The sequence below is a fragment of the Pinus tabuliformis genome, chromosome 5_1 (assembly GCF_031772625.1).
Source record: "Pinus tabuliformis cultivar Carrire ecotype Pingquan chromosome 5_1, CPIR1, whole genome shotgun sequence".
Lineage (NCBI taxonomy): Eukaryota > Viridiplantae > Streptophyta > Pinopsida > Pinales > Pinaceae > Pinus > Pinus tabuliformis.
Window position 1 is genome coordinate 583,314,665 of NC_142305.1, and position 15,258 is coordinate 583,329,922.

At 31.8% G+C, this 15,258-nt stretch overlaps 1 protein-coding gene across 1 annotated transcript; it reads right to left on the minus strand.

Annotated features, from left to right (window-relative positions):
* Window positions 1-346: 346 nt before the first annotated feature.
* LOC149166182 (F-box/kelch-repeat protein At2g44130-like) lies at window positions 347-1,390 on the minus strand. Its single transcript, XM_089430087.1, has one exon. The coding sequence runs from the start codon at window positions 1,388-1,390 to the stop codon at window positions 347-349; it is 1,044 nt and encodes a 347-aa protein (XP_089286213.1).
* Window positions 1,391-15,258: the final 13,868 nt, after the last annotated feature.

Here is a 15,258-nt window from a genome sequence, read left to right on the forward strand (position 1 = left end):
TCTTAAAAAAGTTAATAAATAAATAAATAAAAACCTCACCCAAAAAATATCAAACTTGATGAGGTATAGATAAAAACCTCACCCAAAAAATATCAAACTTGATGAGGTATAGACATTTTTTTAGAAACCCCATCGTACAACATTTGATTGACTAGATAAGTGTTATGCTGATTGCTGCACATTATGTTTCCACTAAAATAAATCTTTATTTAAAAATAATTAGAATCTAAAACAAACGGTTGGCTAACAGATCAAACAAGAATATGAATAAACCTTTATTTAAAAATGATTACAATCTATGACATACGCTTGGCGAATAGATCATACAAAAATATGACGGATAATATCAGATCTGCACGGTTGCAGCGGATGTAGCAAAGCCGTTTAATTTTTTAGGTACGCACAATTCAATCAACTCGTCAGATGACGGGTTTAATAGAGAACAAACCCGGCGATTCGAACTGTTACATCGTTGACTCAAAAAAATAACGCCGCGCCACTCTGCAGTGCACCCAGCTTCACACAATTCTGTGTGCAGAAAAGTTTGGACAACCCAATCGTTTTTCTCTACATCATATTTCATCAACTGTCGTTCATTGAAAGTATACAGCTGCCCAGAAACAACCAAAGACGGCATCCTGAAAGAGGACACGGATCTCCACATATCATCCAATAGCCTCCACATCCCCGTCCTTGGATCATAAATTTCTGAATTATTTCCATTTTGGCTGAATACAAAGAGATTTTCTCCCAGAAAAACTCCATGACATCTGCCTAATGCTTGGCTCATTGGAGGCAGAATTTTCCACTTGTCTTCTTCCACATTGTACACCTCTGCTGTTGCGAGAAAAGCATTCACCTGTTTTGCATCTTGCTTCCGTCTCCCACCAGCAACGTAGATAAGCCCGGTGGTAGAAGATAGAGAACAGGCGAAGCCGATCCTTGGTGTGGACATGTTGGCTCCTCGGCGCCATTGGGCAGACACGAAATCGAAAATATAAACTCTGTTTAAGGTTTCCTTTAAGTTTTCTGGATGTCGTCCGCCCATTAGAACCAGCTTCCCATTCACACAAATACACTCACAGTGCAATGGAAATCCAAGAGGGAAGTCCGGAATGGGACGCAGCATTTCCCAGGTGCGCCTGAGAGGGTCCAGTACTATTACTCTGCAGGTACTTAATATATTATATGAACCGGGTGGTGGACGTTTCAAGATCTGAATCATACAGATCAAGTGTTCGCTCGTTCCAGAGGTCAGCCGCTCCTTATAAAATTCTGGACTACTCATTATATCTTTCCATTTTTTGCACACAGCTTTGAGGTTATAGTGCGATTTATATGGAACTCTGAGCAAGCACTGTCGAATGAGGTCGTCCGGTAACACACACATTGCAGCAACAGAATATGAGCTTTGAGGTTAGAGTGCGATTTATATGGAACTCTGAGCAAGCACTGTCGAATGAGGTCGTCCGGTAACACACATTGCAGCAACAGAATATGAATTATGAATGATAAACAGGAGAGTGTATTTATTATTCACAAATAATATATATTTATAGTACATGGTGTGTCTTTTGGATTCATATTCCAAATGGTCTTTTGGATTCATATTCGGAATGGTCTCTTAAACTCCTTTTAACTGTTCAGCTTCCACATTAACCGTTAAAAAATAAAGTATCCAACCGTCCTGAGTGGTTAACTGAAATGAATTGTGAATGACAATTGTGGTTAACTGAAATGAGTTGTGAATGACAATCCTTTACAATATCATTGGATTGTCAGAATTTGCTAACAAAACGATAATGGCGTATATGTGTTACCATGGTCATCATAGCGTTTAATAATTTGCAAGGTGCTGTGGAGAAATTATGAATCGCTTGAAAACGAGGATGATAAAAACCAGAACGGTTATAGAACAGCGAAACACAACCTCAAGAAATTATCAATCTCCTTCTTTATTATGAATCGTTTGAAAACAAGGAGGGTTAATATATATAAAAACCTGAACGGCTAGAAACTGAAAAATTCATTTCGTTTTAAGGAAGAAGTGAAAGTTAAATATTTAACGTTAAAAAGTTAAAGATTTGAAAGTTTGTTGAAATGTGAACGTTAAATATTTCAAGTAGCATTGACCCCTTCGACAAAGCTTTTAGACGTCATGAAAATGTAAATAGTTACGGATGCTTTGAATTAATTTTTTAGGCTATTATTATTTAAACTTTTTAAAATAAAATTTAAAGAGATATATGTTAAAGGCCAGTTAATTGTGTTTATGGCACTTTTCTTACTATAAACATTTTTATATGGTAAAAATATTATATTTAAAAATGTATATATGGTCAAAATATTATAATGTAATGTAAAGTTTTATTTAACATTTTATTATTTACTAAATTACATAGAATTAAATTAAATTAAAAATAATAAAAATAGTTCATGGTACTGAAAATTTATAGTATTGATATATGATATTCATGTGAAATATAATCTAGTCAAAAGAAAAATTTTATTTTATTTTTATATAATTTGATTTAGTCAAAATATTAAACATTACATTAAGAAATTCTATCACACTCTACTTAGGAATTTAGAAAATAAAAACTATCATCATATTATATTATAAATTTTATTTCTGAATGCATAAATCAATACTACATTAGGTTTTTGGATTTTGTAGACTACATATTTTAAACATGAAATTTCAAAAATTATTTGTGGATTCCAAATAAAATTGTCTATGTGTGGCTTCCCCACTAGGTTGGTGCACCCTCTAATTTTAGTTAGAAATATTAAATTTTTTCTTCATTTATATTAGGGAAAATGAGGTGCACCTCTAATTTCTGTAACCAATTATTCAACTTAACAACATCAATCTCACATTCATAAAGTTTGATGTCCACTTTTGCTTCCATTTTAAATAGTAATTGTGAAGGAGTGATGGTATTACAACTTTGTTTCTCTTTCACGCCTATTTTGGTTCTTCACTATCTCTAGATTTTCATTTGATCCAACATCTAATTTAGCACCATCGACCTCTCCAAATTATTCTAACTTTTTCACTAAATTTGCCATGAGGAGGCCCATGTCATGGGAGATATTAAAGAATTATCCTTCCATCCTCACCACTATCCCTTTTTCTACATTCAAATGGTTGTTATGACTAGACTCATCCACTATGTATAGGGCTTCAAGACTTCCTCCCTAATCCAATTCTCAAATTCTACAAACTCTCACAAAACAAATAAATAAAACTACTATGATACCAATATGATCTATAAACTATTGTGGATATCCTATTGGGAAAGTTCATCAAAATAGACCTTGCAATATTTTAATTTATTTTGCAATTTATTTCCTTTGATACCTACTTTATTATTACTTACTTAATCCTCAAATTTATGGAAATAATGGAATTATGAAAATGGCTGAACAAGAAAACCAGCACACAATCAAACATATGAACACAAGATATGACCTAGAAAACTCAATATGAGAGAAAACCTAGCTACATCCATGGAAAAATCCAGGTAGATCAACTTGAAGGGATCTACTCGTCGACGAAACTAGCAAGGCCTAACCCCAAGGGTGTCGAGAATATTTTACCCAGTGACCTCCCGATAGACGAGGTACTTAGCAACAAGAACTTGACCAATTGAACAAGAGAAAACCTAGCTACTAGCACAACCATATAAGTTAAATGGTCGATAAACGTTGATAGGAATCAATCCATGATAAACATCAAGACACCTACTTCATGATACATCTTAAATTACTAAAAAAAAATCATAAAATTTAACTAAGTTATAACTTTAGTTTAAATTATTATTATTATTATCAATTATATACCACATGCCCAAAAATCCATACCTCATTTCTTATGACACTTTATTTTGTGAAGTATTATGTGATCCTCAAGGCTTGACCTATGGCTTGAGGAGATGCGACTCATGGGCATCTAATCTATCAAAGTCACCCAGGGATTGCACCCAACATGGGCCACACCATCCCTAAGATGATTGGATTTTTTAGCTTGTCTCCTCCCCGTAGCACAGGGCACAACCACCCTTCATGAAGTTTGATCTTGGGTCATCTTGCTGACGAAGACCATCCTCAATCGATTGTGTTAGTGGGACTTAACCATTTCGTATGACACTTGTTCGTATGACATTTTTTATTAATTTATTTAATTAAAATGTAAAAAAACATATAAATACTTTGGATATAAATCTCAACCTTTAATTTTTGTATGCTACTAATAATATGCTATAATATTTTGTGGAGGTTGAATCTCTACCACCAACGTAACAGCATTTATAATTAAATTAAAGTTATGAAAGCTCTATTCCAATATAGACATGCCTATTCACATAACAAGGTAAGGCATATTCTTTCCTCTCTTTTCTTTAGTTATGAAATGCAAGTATAAATAAAGGGGAACTCACTATGGAATTTCCTTTGGTATTGTGGCTTTAATGGTGTCTATAAAATCATTTTTGTTCTTTTTATGCTCTCAAATCTAACTTCTATACTTTCTTCTCAATAATGGAACAAGTATAATGCTAAAAGAGTGAAGCTCCTCTCTTCCTATAAATATAGTATTTAGCATAATTTAATAGCCATCTTGGGTTATGGTTTTTGAATGCCTTGACCCCCAATTAGTTAAGGATTTGGGTACACTAGAATATTCTTGAAATTCCATACAGGGTCTACAAATATTAATAATGGTAGCTAATATTTCATCCGCTTGATACCACAATGGTCAATAAGGTAGGTCAAGCTACGAGGCATAACTTCAACATACAAATCTTAATTGAGGTGATTTTAACAACATTGAAATGTTGTTGGTGTGTTGAATAACACTGAGAGATTTGAAGCTATGCCCAAAAAGTTTTGACCCAAAAAGATTGTTATGATGTCTCAAAATAGCTCTAAAAAGTTTAAACTCCAATTCTTCAAAATATGACCCACCACTAGAATGGTCCAAACAAGCCAATTCCTCCAACATTTTCATAAAAAATACGTACATTAATTCTTCCGATATTTTTACTAAAAAATACCAAAATATATAACGAATTATATAATGATACATTCCTAAATAAAATGTAGAATATACCTTACTTCTCTCCCTAAAATCACTAAATCATCTCTCTCAAAGATAAGGAAAGTATTTTTTTATTAAAAATAAATAAAAGTCATCGAAAACAACTCAATATTTTAATGTAAGTAGGCTAATGTAAAGGAAAACGAAATTATCATAGTCACCATATAAGAATGTTTGCAATGACCTCCTTTTCAATAATTATTTACCCTTATTCTTATGTAAATAATCCCAAATTTGAATAGACGCATTAGCAAATCAATTATAATATTTTTTTAGTGGGTGATAATGTTCATAATTATTACTATCCATAAATATCAATTTTAATCTATTTGTGGTAATGAGTTAATTAGTTTTCTTTAAAAAATATGCATATTTAAAAAGACTTGAGAGGATTTTTCCAAACATTTTTAATGAGTTAATCCATTAGGAAGTTTAGTATTGTTACAAATTTTTATAAATCGAGGTATAATGGGGCTATATATAAGATATTTTATTAAAGGGAAATTTATTTTTTCAAAAACGCGCGATTTTTTCCGAAAAAATCGCTATAAAAAAAGTCCGCGATTTTTTGGTATAAAAATCGTGATTTAATCGGGCAGAGGAAAAAATCGCGATTTTCCGATAAAATCGTGATTTTATCGCGATTTTAACAACACTGATCAAAAGTTCTATTTCGCAATTTTGTTTTGAATTTTATTTTAAAAAAGCTAGTTATAAAAGAAAAATACTTTTGATTTTATAAATTGAGATTAATGAGCTCTTTATATCTTAATTTTATCTTTTCTTCTATTTCTAGATCACAACACAATTTTTCTTTAAATTCAGGTGTGAAAATATTTCTAAAAATAATGATATCATACAAAGTTGTCTCCTCATTTATTATCCAAGTATTTAACCAAGTGTTATCATCTTGGTGCCATCCTCATTTAATTTATAATTAGATTTTGATTGTATTTTGAAGAGATCATAGGAAACCTCATATCTTTCATGTTAGTTGTCTTGTGTAAGTGCCTAAGTATAGTCATGTTTTCAATGGTAAAATTACTATGTTTTATAAGGAGGGTAGGATAAAGCGTGTTTTATTTATTTTTTATATTATAAATAATAAAATGCTTCAATATTTTCTTAATATGTTTACATTTTTCTCTATATATGCCAGAACTTCATACTTCATGCCTATATAACATCATAGGAGTGACTATATTCTCAAATATAAGTTTCTTCATTTTCCATGACAAAAATTCATTTGAATTATACATATTTTAATGACAAACATTAGGAGAATATTGAGGTAACAATATGTCTAAAAATATAAAGTATGTTATTCAAATTAACCTCAAAAATAAAAATAGGATTCAAAATAATATTGTCAGGAAAATATTTTTGGAGGGAAAGGAAAAATCTCATTTTATTTTAAATTGTTTATTTATGTTCTCAAAGGTTTTTTCAAATTTCAAATTTAAGTCTATTGAATGTAATATTAATTCATGCATCCAATTAGTATGCATATAATGGAAATTCATGAAAAAATGTGCTTCTTTATACAAACATATTTTTTTCGTGTATTTCTAGTTTATCTCACATTTTTGTATAGAACACATTTTTTTTCTCATATCGTTCTATTGGATATAGACCCATAATGTGATAAACTAGAAAAAAATTGTAAAAAAATGTTAAATGCAATTTTTGTTGTATTTATAGTTTATCTCATGTTTTATTTAAAAACATTTTTTTTCATGTAGTTCTAGTATGTCTGATCATGAGTCTATCAAACGTATATAGAGTAGGTAGTATGAGTGCCTACACTTGAAAGGTAAGTAAACCTATAATGAGATAATTTAAAAATATGAATTATGTAATCATTTTCCTTATTTTCCTTTGAAGATTAATCTTTTATTTTATTATTTGAACTACTATTTTATTAGTTTCATTAGAAGTCCCATTTTAGACCTAGAATTCTCCCTAATGATAGTTTTTTCATTATACATTAATTCTTCACTTAATGATATCATTCTAGTTAAGTTTGTGTTGAAGTTCAACTCTAAGACATTTGTATGAAGTAATTTCCTTTGAGTGGATATTATCATACACAAAATCAACGCAAGTGATGTTTGTGGATTTGATTATCATAACCTTCATTTTGTGAACATTTACTAATAAAAATATGTTATATTAGAAATATTTGAGGATTACTCATTGATTGTCAAGATCATAGGGGCACTTCATCATAAGAACAATACCATTAATGTGAAGAATAATGATTATGGCTATTCCAATTAGTTCCCACACAAACTTTATTGAAATCAAAAGTTGCCTCTAGCTTGTCATTTAAATGCCAAAAATGATAGGATATAGAATACAACCTTTCAGACTCATATATTAATTTTATTTTTTTATGAAGCATAAGTATTACTAAAATTATTGATAGTATCACCAAAGAACATTATGAGAACAACTTTTTACTTAAAAGGAAGTTTTAACTCTTCTAATATATTCCAAATGTTGTTTCTATGAACTATGTCATAATATTTCCTAATGTTAGTGAATACGTAGAGGATATTGGTTTTACAATCTTCCTAGAATAAAATTATCATAAAACTTTATTTTAAAAATTTAAACCAAAAAAAAACCTTCAATTACTCTAATCTATTCCAAATATCATTTTTAAATAACATATAAAATTTGTTTTGTTATTATGACATTCTTATATAATGATTATTATCATAACTAAGGGCTCCATACATGATCAAAAAATTGTAAACACGACATTCTCTTTATCCCTTTTCTAAGAATTTGTAACACGACATTCTCTTTATCCCTTTTCTAAGAATTTGTAACCCTATAGTAACTTCTTCTCAAGAATAATTTCATATAACATGGCTAGAAGAAGGCTAATAATAATACTCTGATAATTCAAGAGGTTTTTTTCATCCTTTATTTCAAAAGTAACAACAATTAGGTTCTAAATGGTTTTAATGGGATGTTTGTCGTTTGGCCATGGAACTCTACACTTGCTCCATTTATTTCTCCTTCTATGATGGTGGGATGTTCTCAATAGTATTTTAGGGTTAACTTGTCCTTAGTAGGTTAGTTGACACCCAGAGTCTACCAAGAAGCCAATATCATAAGGCTTTATCTCTAGTAGGAAAAATAATAGTTTGACATAGAACTTGGATACTCTAAAGGACAATAAAGCAGGTTCCGATTAATGGTGTTCTTCTGGATAATATGAATCTGAATCATTATGTTTTTCATATCTTTTAGATTCATCAGATGCCTCCTTTCTTTGTTTCCTCGAAAGTTTATTTCTATAGCTTGTTGATATGTGCAAGGATTGTTCAAATATTCTTGATAATTCATCCCCTGATGACTTGTTTCGTTCAGCTCATATTTCTTCAATCTCTTGCATTTCTTTGATAGTTTCAGCTGCCTATTTTAGGATGCTTTGTTGTCATTTAATTTTCAGCTTTAGGAATTTCTCTCTATATTTTATGTGAACTTTGTTTATCTTCACAACCTGTATTATGATCATACAAATCTACAGGAGCATATTTACTACTAGCTCATTTTGAGACTTCGTTTTAGTTTGAGGAGGATAGCGAGATGCAAATTGCCTTAATAATTCATTTTTTCTTTATGTATATTTTCTCTCACATATTTCCATATGCGGATTTCTCTTGACTTTTAATTAGTCTCTTTCATTCTTGAATCAGGATATTTCTGTTGTTTCATAGTGAACATGCAAAAGTAAAATAATTGCTTAGGAAAGTAATCATGCTCACTATAACACTCCCAATTTAGTACCTTAGGGTCTCTAAATTCATCTAAAGAAAATTCAAAAGTAGTATCAACATCCTATGAGAATTCGGAGGGATCTAAATAAATTATGTTTCCCTCAGGTTGATATGTGGGAGAACAATACTTTAAATCCCACCATTCTGGCTCAATCACTTTGGAAAATAACAATGTGAATTTTATCTTAGACTTATTTTGTGGGCATTGATCAGCCCAGTGCCTTGGTACTTTGCAATTATAGAATACAAAATTATTTTTTGGGATCGTATTTTCTTCAAATATGGGATCCTTTTAGGATACTTTTTATTTTTTTTATACTTCCTTTCAGATCTATTAGGGAGAAATATGGATCTAAAAGTATAATATTTATTCTTCTGCATGTAATAACAATTTTTTATTGTAGTTTGATGGCCATGATTATAAGCAAAACATACCCACTATGGAGTGTTCGCTAAATTTTTGCACAAATATAATGTAAACATCTTTTCAATTCTTTTGAAATATTTTTTCACTCTTTTCGTGAATTACTATTCTAATGTGTTGATCTGCCATTTCTATAGGCATTTCTTCTAAGGTAATTATTTTGTCATTTAAATATTTCTCTAAAACATATGCAAGTGCCTCTAGAAAGATTTTAATGTAGTACTTTATATATGCGGGATCATGCATTTTTCCAAACCCTATTATTTACTATTGCATATAACAAAAGTATTGATCATGATAAGAAAGATTACAAATCTTATGAGTCATATAAGGATGCAAGATGGTTATGATCTATATTAGTCTCAAGACCATGAAATTGTGTATCCAAGGCTTGTATTATTATGTCAATTTTTTGGGATCATTCATCATTTCATATTTAGTTCTTTTGGAAACCAATGCCACCAGTTAGTTGCAAGACCTATAAAATTATTTACCAATTCTGTAGCCATATATCTTGGGATGATGATTACATCATCTCCCTTTTTGCAGTGACCCAATTTACTAACAATTGGATAGTAAACCTTATTTCTTCTGTAGTATAACACCTAAATTTAATGACCAGATGATTAGACATGGATGATATGATTTTATTAGTTTTAATAATTCCTAGAAGTTGAGAATTATTTAGGACAAGAATAGGATGCCATTGGAATTGTTGTATCAAATTATGGCTCACTTTTTGTGATGAGTTCCTTTAGACATTATTCCATAATTTGTGGATACAAGGAGTGTGGCCATTTTTCATGATAGATACTTATTTTTATATTCTTTACACGTTAGCTTCTGTAGCTCCAAAGTTCCATTCAAGTTTTTTCTCTTGGACCTAAAATACTTCTATGTAGTTATTTTTCTTATGTTTTATATGAATACTCTTTGTCTCATCTTGAAGGACATATTTTTGAGAAATGCAAGGGTTTCTTTTTGGTTTTCTCACGACACTTTTTACTTACATTTATCTTTTCTAACAAAGAGTCTAGAAAATTTAATCTAGCTTCAACTTTTTGTAGAGATGTTATTAAAAGTGTGGTGTATGTAAGAACACGGGACAATATATTAATTTTGTCTGTCATATCCTTTATTTCTTTCTTCTAGGATTTTACATCTTTTTAATTTACAACAATTCTTTGTGCAGATCATGTATATCCTATCTTGTCAGTGAGGCTTGTGGATTTGAAAAATTTAATAACTTGCACACATCTAACATTGATTCTCCTATTAAAGAAGATCTTACTCGAAGAGATTCCCTTTTTTATTTTAAATCATGAGAAAATTATCTGAAAGGGACAGTTGGGATGTTACTTTCATGTATATATGACTCTTCTCCATTGGGAAACCTTTTGAGTTTTCCTAATCCTTACCTTGGTAAGAAAATCATGCTAACTGGAATGAACGAGGAGAAAAAGTTGTTATCGATCTTCTTTCTTGGATATTTTTAAGCCTTTCTTGGCAAGATGGACAACTGTATAAGTAATTTTCTTCCCACATAGTTGGGTATTGAATGTTGATCCAATCAAAGGTCAAGGGTTGTACTTGTTTGGATTTATCTTTTCCCACCATGCTATGCAAGTGCAGTGTAGTTTGGGTTGATTTTCGCACATGAGGAAGACTACCATTGTTGAACCAAGGACCATTGATTTCAATTGCGTTATGTAGCAATTTACAAACTTGTTGAATCCAATAGGAAGAATATAAGCTTTCAACAAGTCATAGAGATATGAGTCATCTAAGGCTACTAAGAACTTAGGAAATATAGTGGTAAAGAGAGTCTGTTGTTAAGAAGTGTAAAGAATCCTCCTATTAATGCATCTAAAAAGTTGTTATGTACGGTTTCAATCAAACATCATAACCAAGAGACTGGTAAGTATGGTTAAACTAAAGGACGGAATAAACAAAATTTGATGGCTCTAATATGAGTATAAAAGAAGCCATACTATTTGGTCCAATCTGTGATAGCATAACCTAGGATATTTATGTTAACTAGATCGTTTGAGGGAGAGAAAGGTGTTCATTTTGACCCTGACCATAAATTAATTGCAAATGAATTATTAAAATAGAAAAAATAAATAATGGTGATACCATAAAATATACATAGATATTTTCTCCCGGAATCCAAACCAAGAAAACCAAATTGATTTTTCATTATATTCCTTTCAATATTTTTGATTTAGTCATCAGAGATTCCACAGTAAGAAAATTATTCTGCCTGTGGAATCTCCGATGACTAAATCAAAAATATTGCACCACAGAGGTCTCAAATCCAGAATTCCTTTCAATGTTATAATACATATATAATACATGTCGAAGAATTTATAAGTCCCAATCCACTAACCTAGATTAGAATATAATTGTAGTTCCCTTGACCAGATGTAAAAAATACCATGAGTAGAAAATCATCATGCCAAAAAGCATGGGCAAAAACCATGCACGAAACCATGGGTAGGTTTGTCCACCATTTTTGGGTCTACCCCCCATACTTGGGTTCGACCAACTATTATTGGGTCTGCAAAAAAGAAAAAATGGGGCATTGCCCTGAACATCATGACACATGGAAAGAATATAATGCACAACCAAGATTATCCCAATCATTTTTTTCTTTCCATGCGGGAGTGCATAGTCATTGGTCCAGGGCTGCAATGCCATTTTTTCTCTACACCAAGAAAACTTCTTAGTGGTCACAAACTTTGTCAATGGATCTGCAACATGCTTTAAAGTGTCCACCTTTACCAGAGACACATTTTTTTCTTCAACCATATCCATCACAAAGTGATACTAAACAACAATGTGCTTTGTCTTAAAATGATAAGAGGGGTTCTTTACCAAGAAAATTTCACTTTCCTTGTGATAGTATATCCTTATAGCTCATTGTATCAACCCCATGCTTAAACATGATCTCTACAACCAAACTTCTTCCTTGAATGCATGGGTGGATTCCATGTATTCAACCCTTGTAATTGAAAGTAAACTACATATTGTCTCTTACTCATCCAATTGAATGCTCCTCCAAAAAGGTTAAATACATACCCACTTGTAGATATCATGTGATCCAGATCTTAAGCCCAGTCAGAATCAACAAAGCCACGGATGTCCAAAAATCTATCCAATGTTGGTATTCCTTGGTAGCACAAACCATAAACACTAGTTCCATGCAAATAACTGAAAACTCACTTCACTATTGTCCAATGCTACTTCCCTATTTTTGACATAAACCTGTTCAATACTCCCAGTTCATGTGCAATGTCTGATATGGTGGAACCATTACATACATTAGGATACCAACTACACTCACATATGGAAAATGGGACATGTCCTCTTCCTCTTCCTATGTATTCGGACACTATTGAGCAGATAAATTTACACCTACAGGAATAGGAACCTTAACTGGTTCACTATACTGCATGTTAAACCTCTGCAATATTTTCTTGACATACTTTCTATGGTTTAACCAAAGCTTCATGATTTCTTGGTCTCATTTAATTACCATGCCTAAAATATAGTTTGTAGCACCAAGATCTTTCTCGTTGAATTTGGAGGAAAATTGGGCCTTCAAATCCTGGATAATTTGTTTGTCATTTCCAATCAACAACATATCATCCACATACAAGACCACATAAATAACACGGTCACTAGCTAATTTAAAATACACACAATGATTCACTTTTCTCCTTTTGAAGCCAAGTCCTCGTATATATGTACTAAATTTTTTATACCACATCCTTGGTGACTGCTTTAACCCATACAGAGACGTTTTTAACCTGCATACCATTTATTTCTTATCCTTCATTGTAAATCCTTTAGCTTGATTCATGTAAATCTCTTATTCGAGATCCTCATGAAGAAATGTTGTCTTCACATCAATCTATTCTAACTCAAAATCAAAAGTATCAACAATAGATAAAAGTGAACTAATAGAAGCTAACTTGGAAACAAGAGAAAAGATATAACCAAAATCAATTCCCAGCACCTGGGAATAACCTTTTGCTACCAACCAAGCTTTGTATTTTTCCACCTTGCCTTCTGCACTCATCTTCTTCTTAAACACCCATTTTCTTCCAATGGGTTTCCTTCTAGCCAACAACTCCACTAGATCTTGGCAAGCCTCATTTTTATCCAAATATTCAATTTCTTCAATCATGTCCTCCTTCCAGAGTTTTCCATCCTCTAAATACACTACCTCTCTGACAGTTATGGGATCACCATCAGTAATATAAGAAGAAAAAATTGAACAGAAAGAAAATGGACTATACCTCTTTAGTTTCCTTCTCCCTCAAACTAATCTCCTAAAAACTAGAGTGTTTGGATCTTCCTCTTCTAATTAATGTTCTTCTATAGAGTCAGATTCTTCCTCCTTCAAATCAAACTCTACCTACTCAGATTCCTTTATTAGGAATTCATGTTTACTAACATAGTTTGCCTCTCTAAAAACCACATCTCGGTTGTACACAAACTTTCTTGTTTCTGTGTTCCAAAGCTTATAACCTTTTAAAGGATCCTTATTGCCAATAAATATGTGGATTTTAGATTAACTATCCAACTTGGTTATTTTCTCCTTTGGAGCATGTACATATGCATCACAACCAAATACCGTGAGATGTGAGAGAGAAGGTTTCTTGCTAGTCCATACCTCATGTGGAGTCCTGTCCTCCAACGCTAATAAAGGTGATATGTTAAATAGGTAACATGTAGTATCCACTGCCTCTACCTAGAATTCATGTCCTAACCCAACATCACTAAGCATGCTTCTTTCCTTTTCTATCAATGCCCTATTCATTATTTCTGCAACTCCATTTTGCTTATGTGTGTTATTCTTATGTCGTGTTATACCACACTTCTTATATAACTCTTTGAATTCCTTCTTGTAGAACTCTCCACCATCATCAGTCCTCAACACATTAATATTATTGTGTGTCTAATTTTCTGCTAGAGCCTTAAATTATTTAAACCTATCAAAGAATTCATATTTCCTCCTCGGGAAATATATCCATGTATTCCTTGAGAATTTGTTTATAAATGATATATAGTACATAGAATTACCTAGTAATGGAACCAAGATAGGTCCAAACACATTACTGTGCACAAGATCTAATATCCCTTTCACCCTCTTATCATCAGAGGGGAAACTCACCCAATTATGCTTCCCATATACATAATATTCATAGACATCGAAATAGAGAGATCAATTAGACATATCTTCTACCATACCATTATCATGCAGTATTCGAAGGCCTTTCTCTCCAATGTTTTTGAATCTTTAATGCCACAATATAGCATTTTCAATAAGACTAGAAGACTTCTTGCTCTACCTTCAAGAATCATAGAACTATTACATTGATCAATAATAATACATCCCAAAAACTTTTACATAGTTTTTATATGAACACCCCTCATCAATACCAGTGCTCCCTAAACCATCTTGTAGGTACCTTTTGTGAACATTGTTTTTACACCTTCATCATACATCTTGCTTACAAAAATAAGATTTTTGGCCAACGCAGAAATATGCAGAACACTAGGAAGTGTTCTAATACTTCCACCTTGCAACTTCATATTTACTTTTCCATGTCCTATAATTATGGCCTTCCTTTCATCCCCTAAGAAAACATCACTGCTACCATATTTCTCATATTCATAGAACCACTCCCTATGGGGAGTGAAGTGAAAGGATGCAATTGATTCAATCAACTATGCCTCATGATCCACATGTGTATTTGAAGAAGAAGCCAATTACACATCCCCATCTTCATCTAAGGTGGTTTATGAGTCTATATAAGGAGCAACATCAAATCTCTTTCCTTTCTCATGAGATTTAGATCTACAATCCTTTTTGTAGTTCCCTTCCTTTCCACATTTCTATCATACCTTTACATATTTTCCTAGAAATT

Excerpts from the sequence above, each read along its gene's own strand:
- LOC149166182 (XM_089430087.1), bottom strand. The coding sequence starts at position 1,390 with ATGTGTGTGTTACCGGACGACCTCATTCGACAGTGCTTGCTCAGAGTT.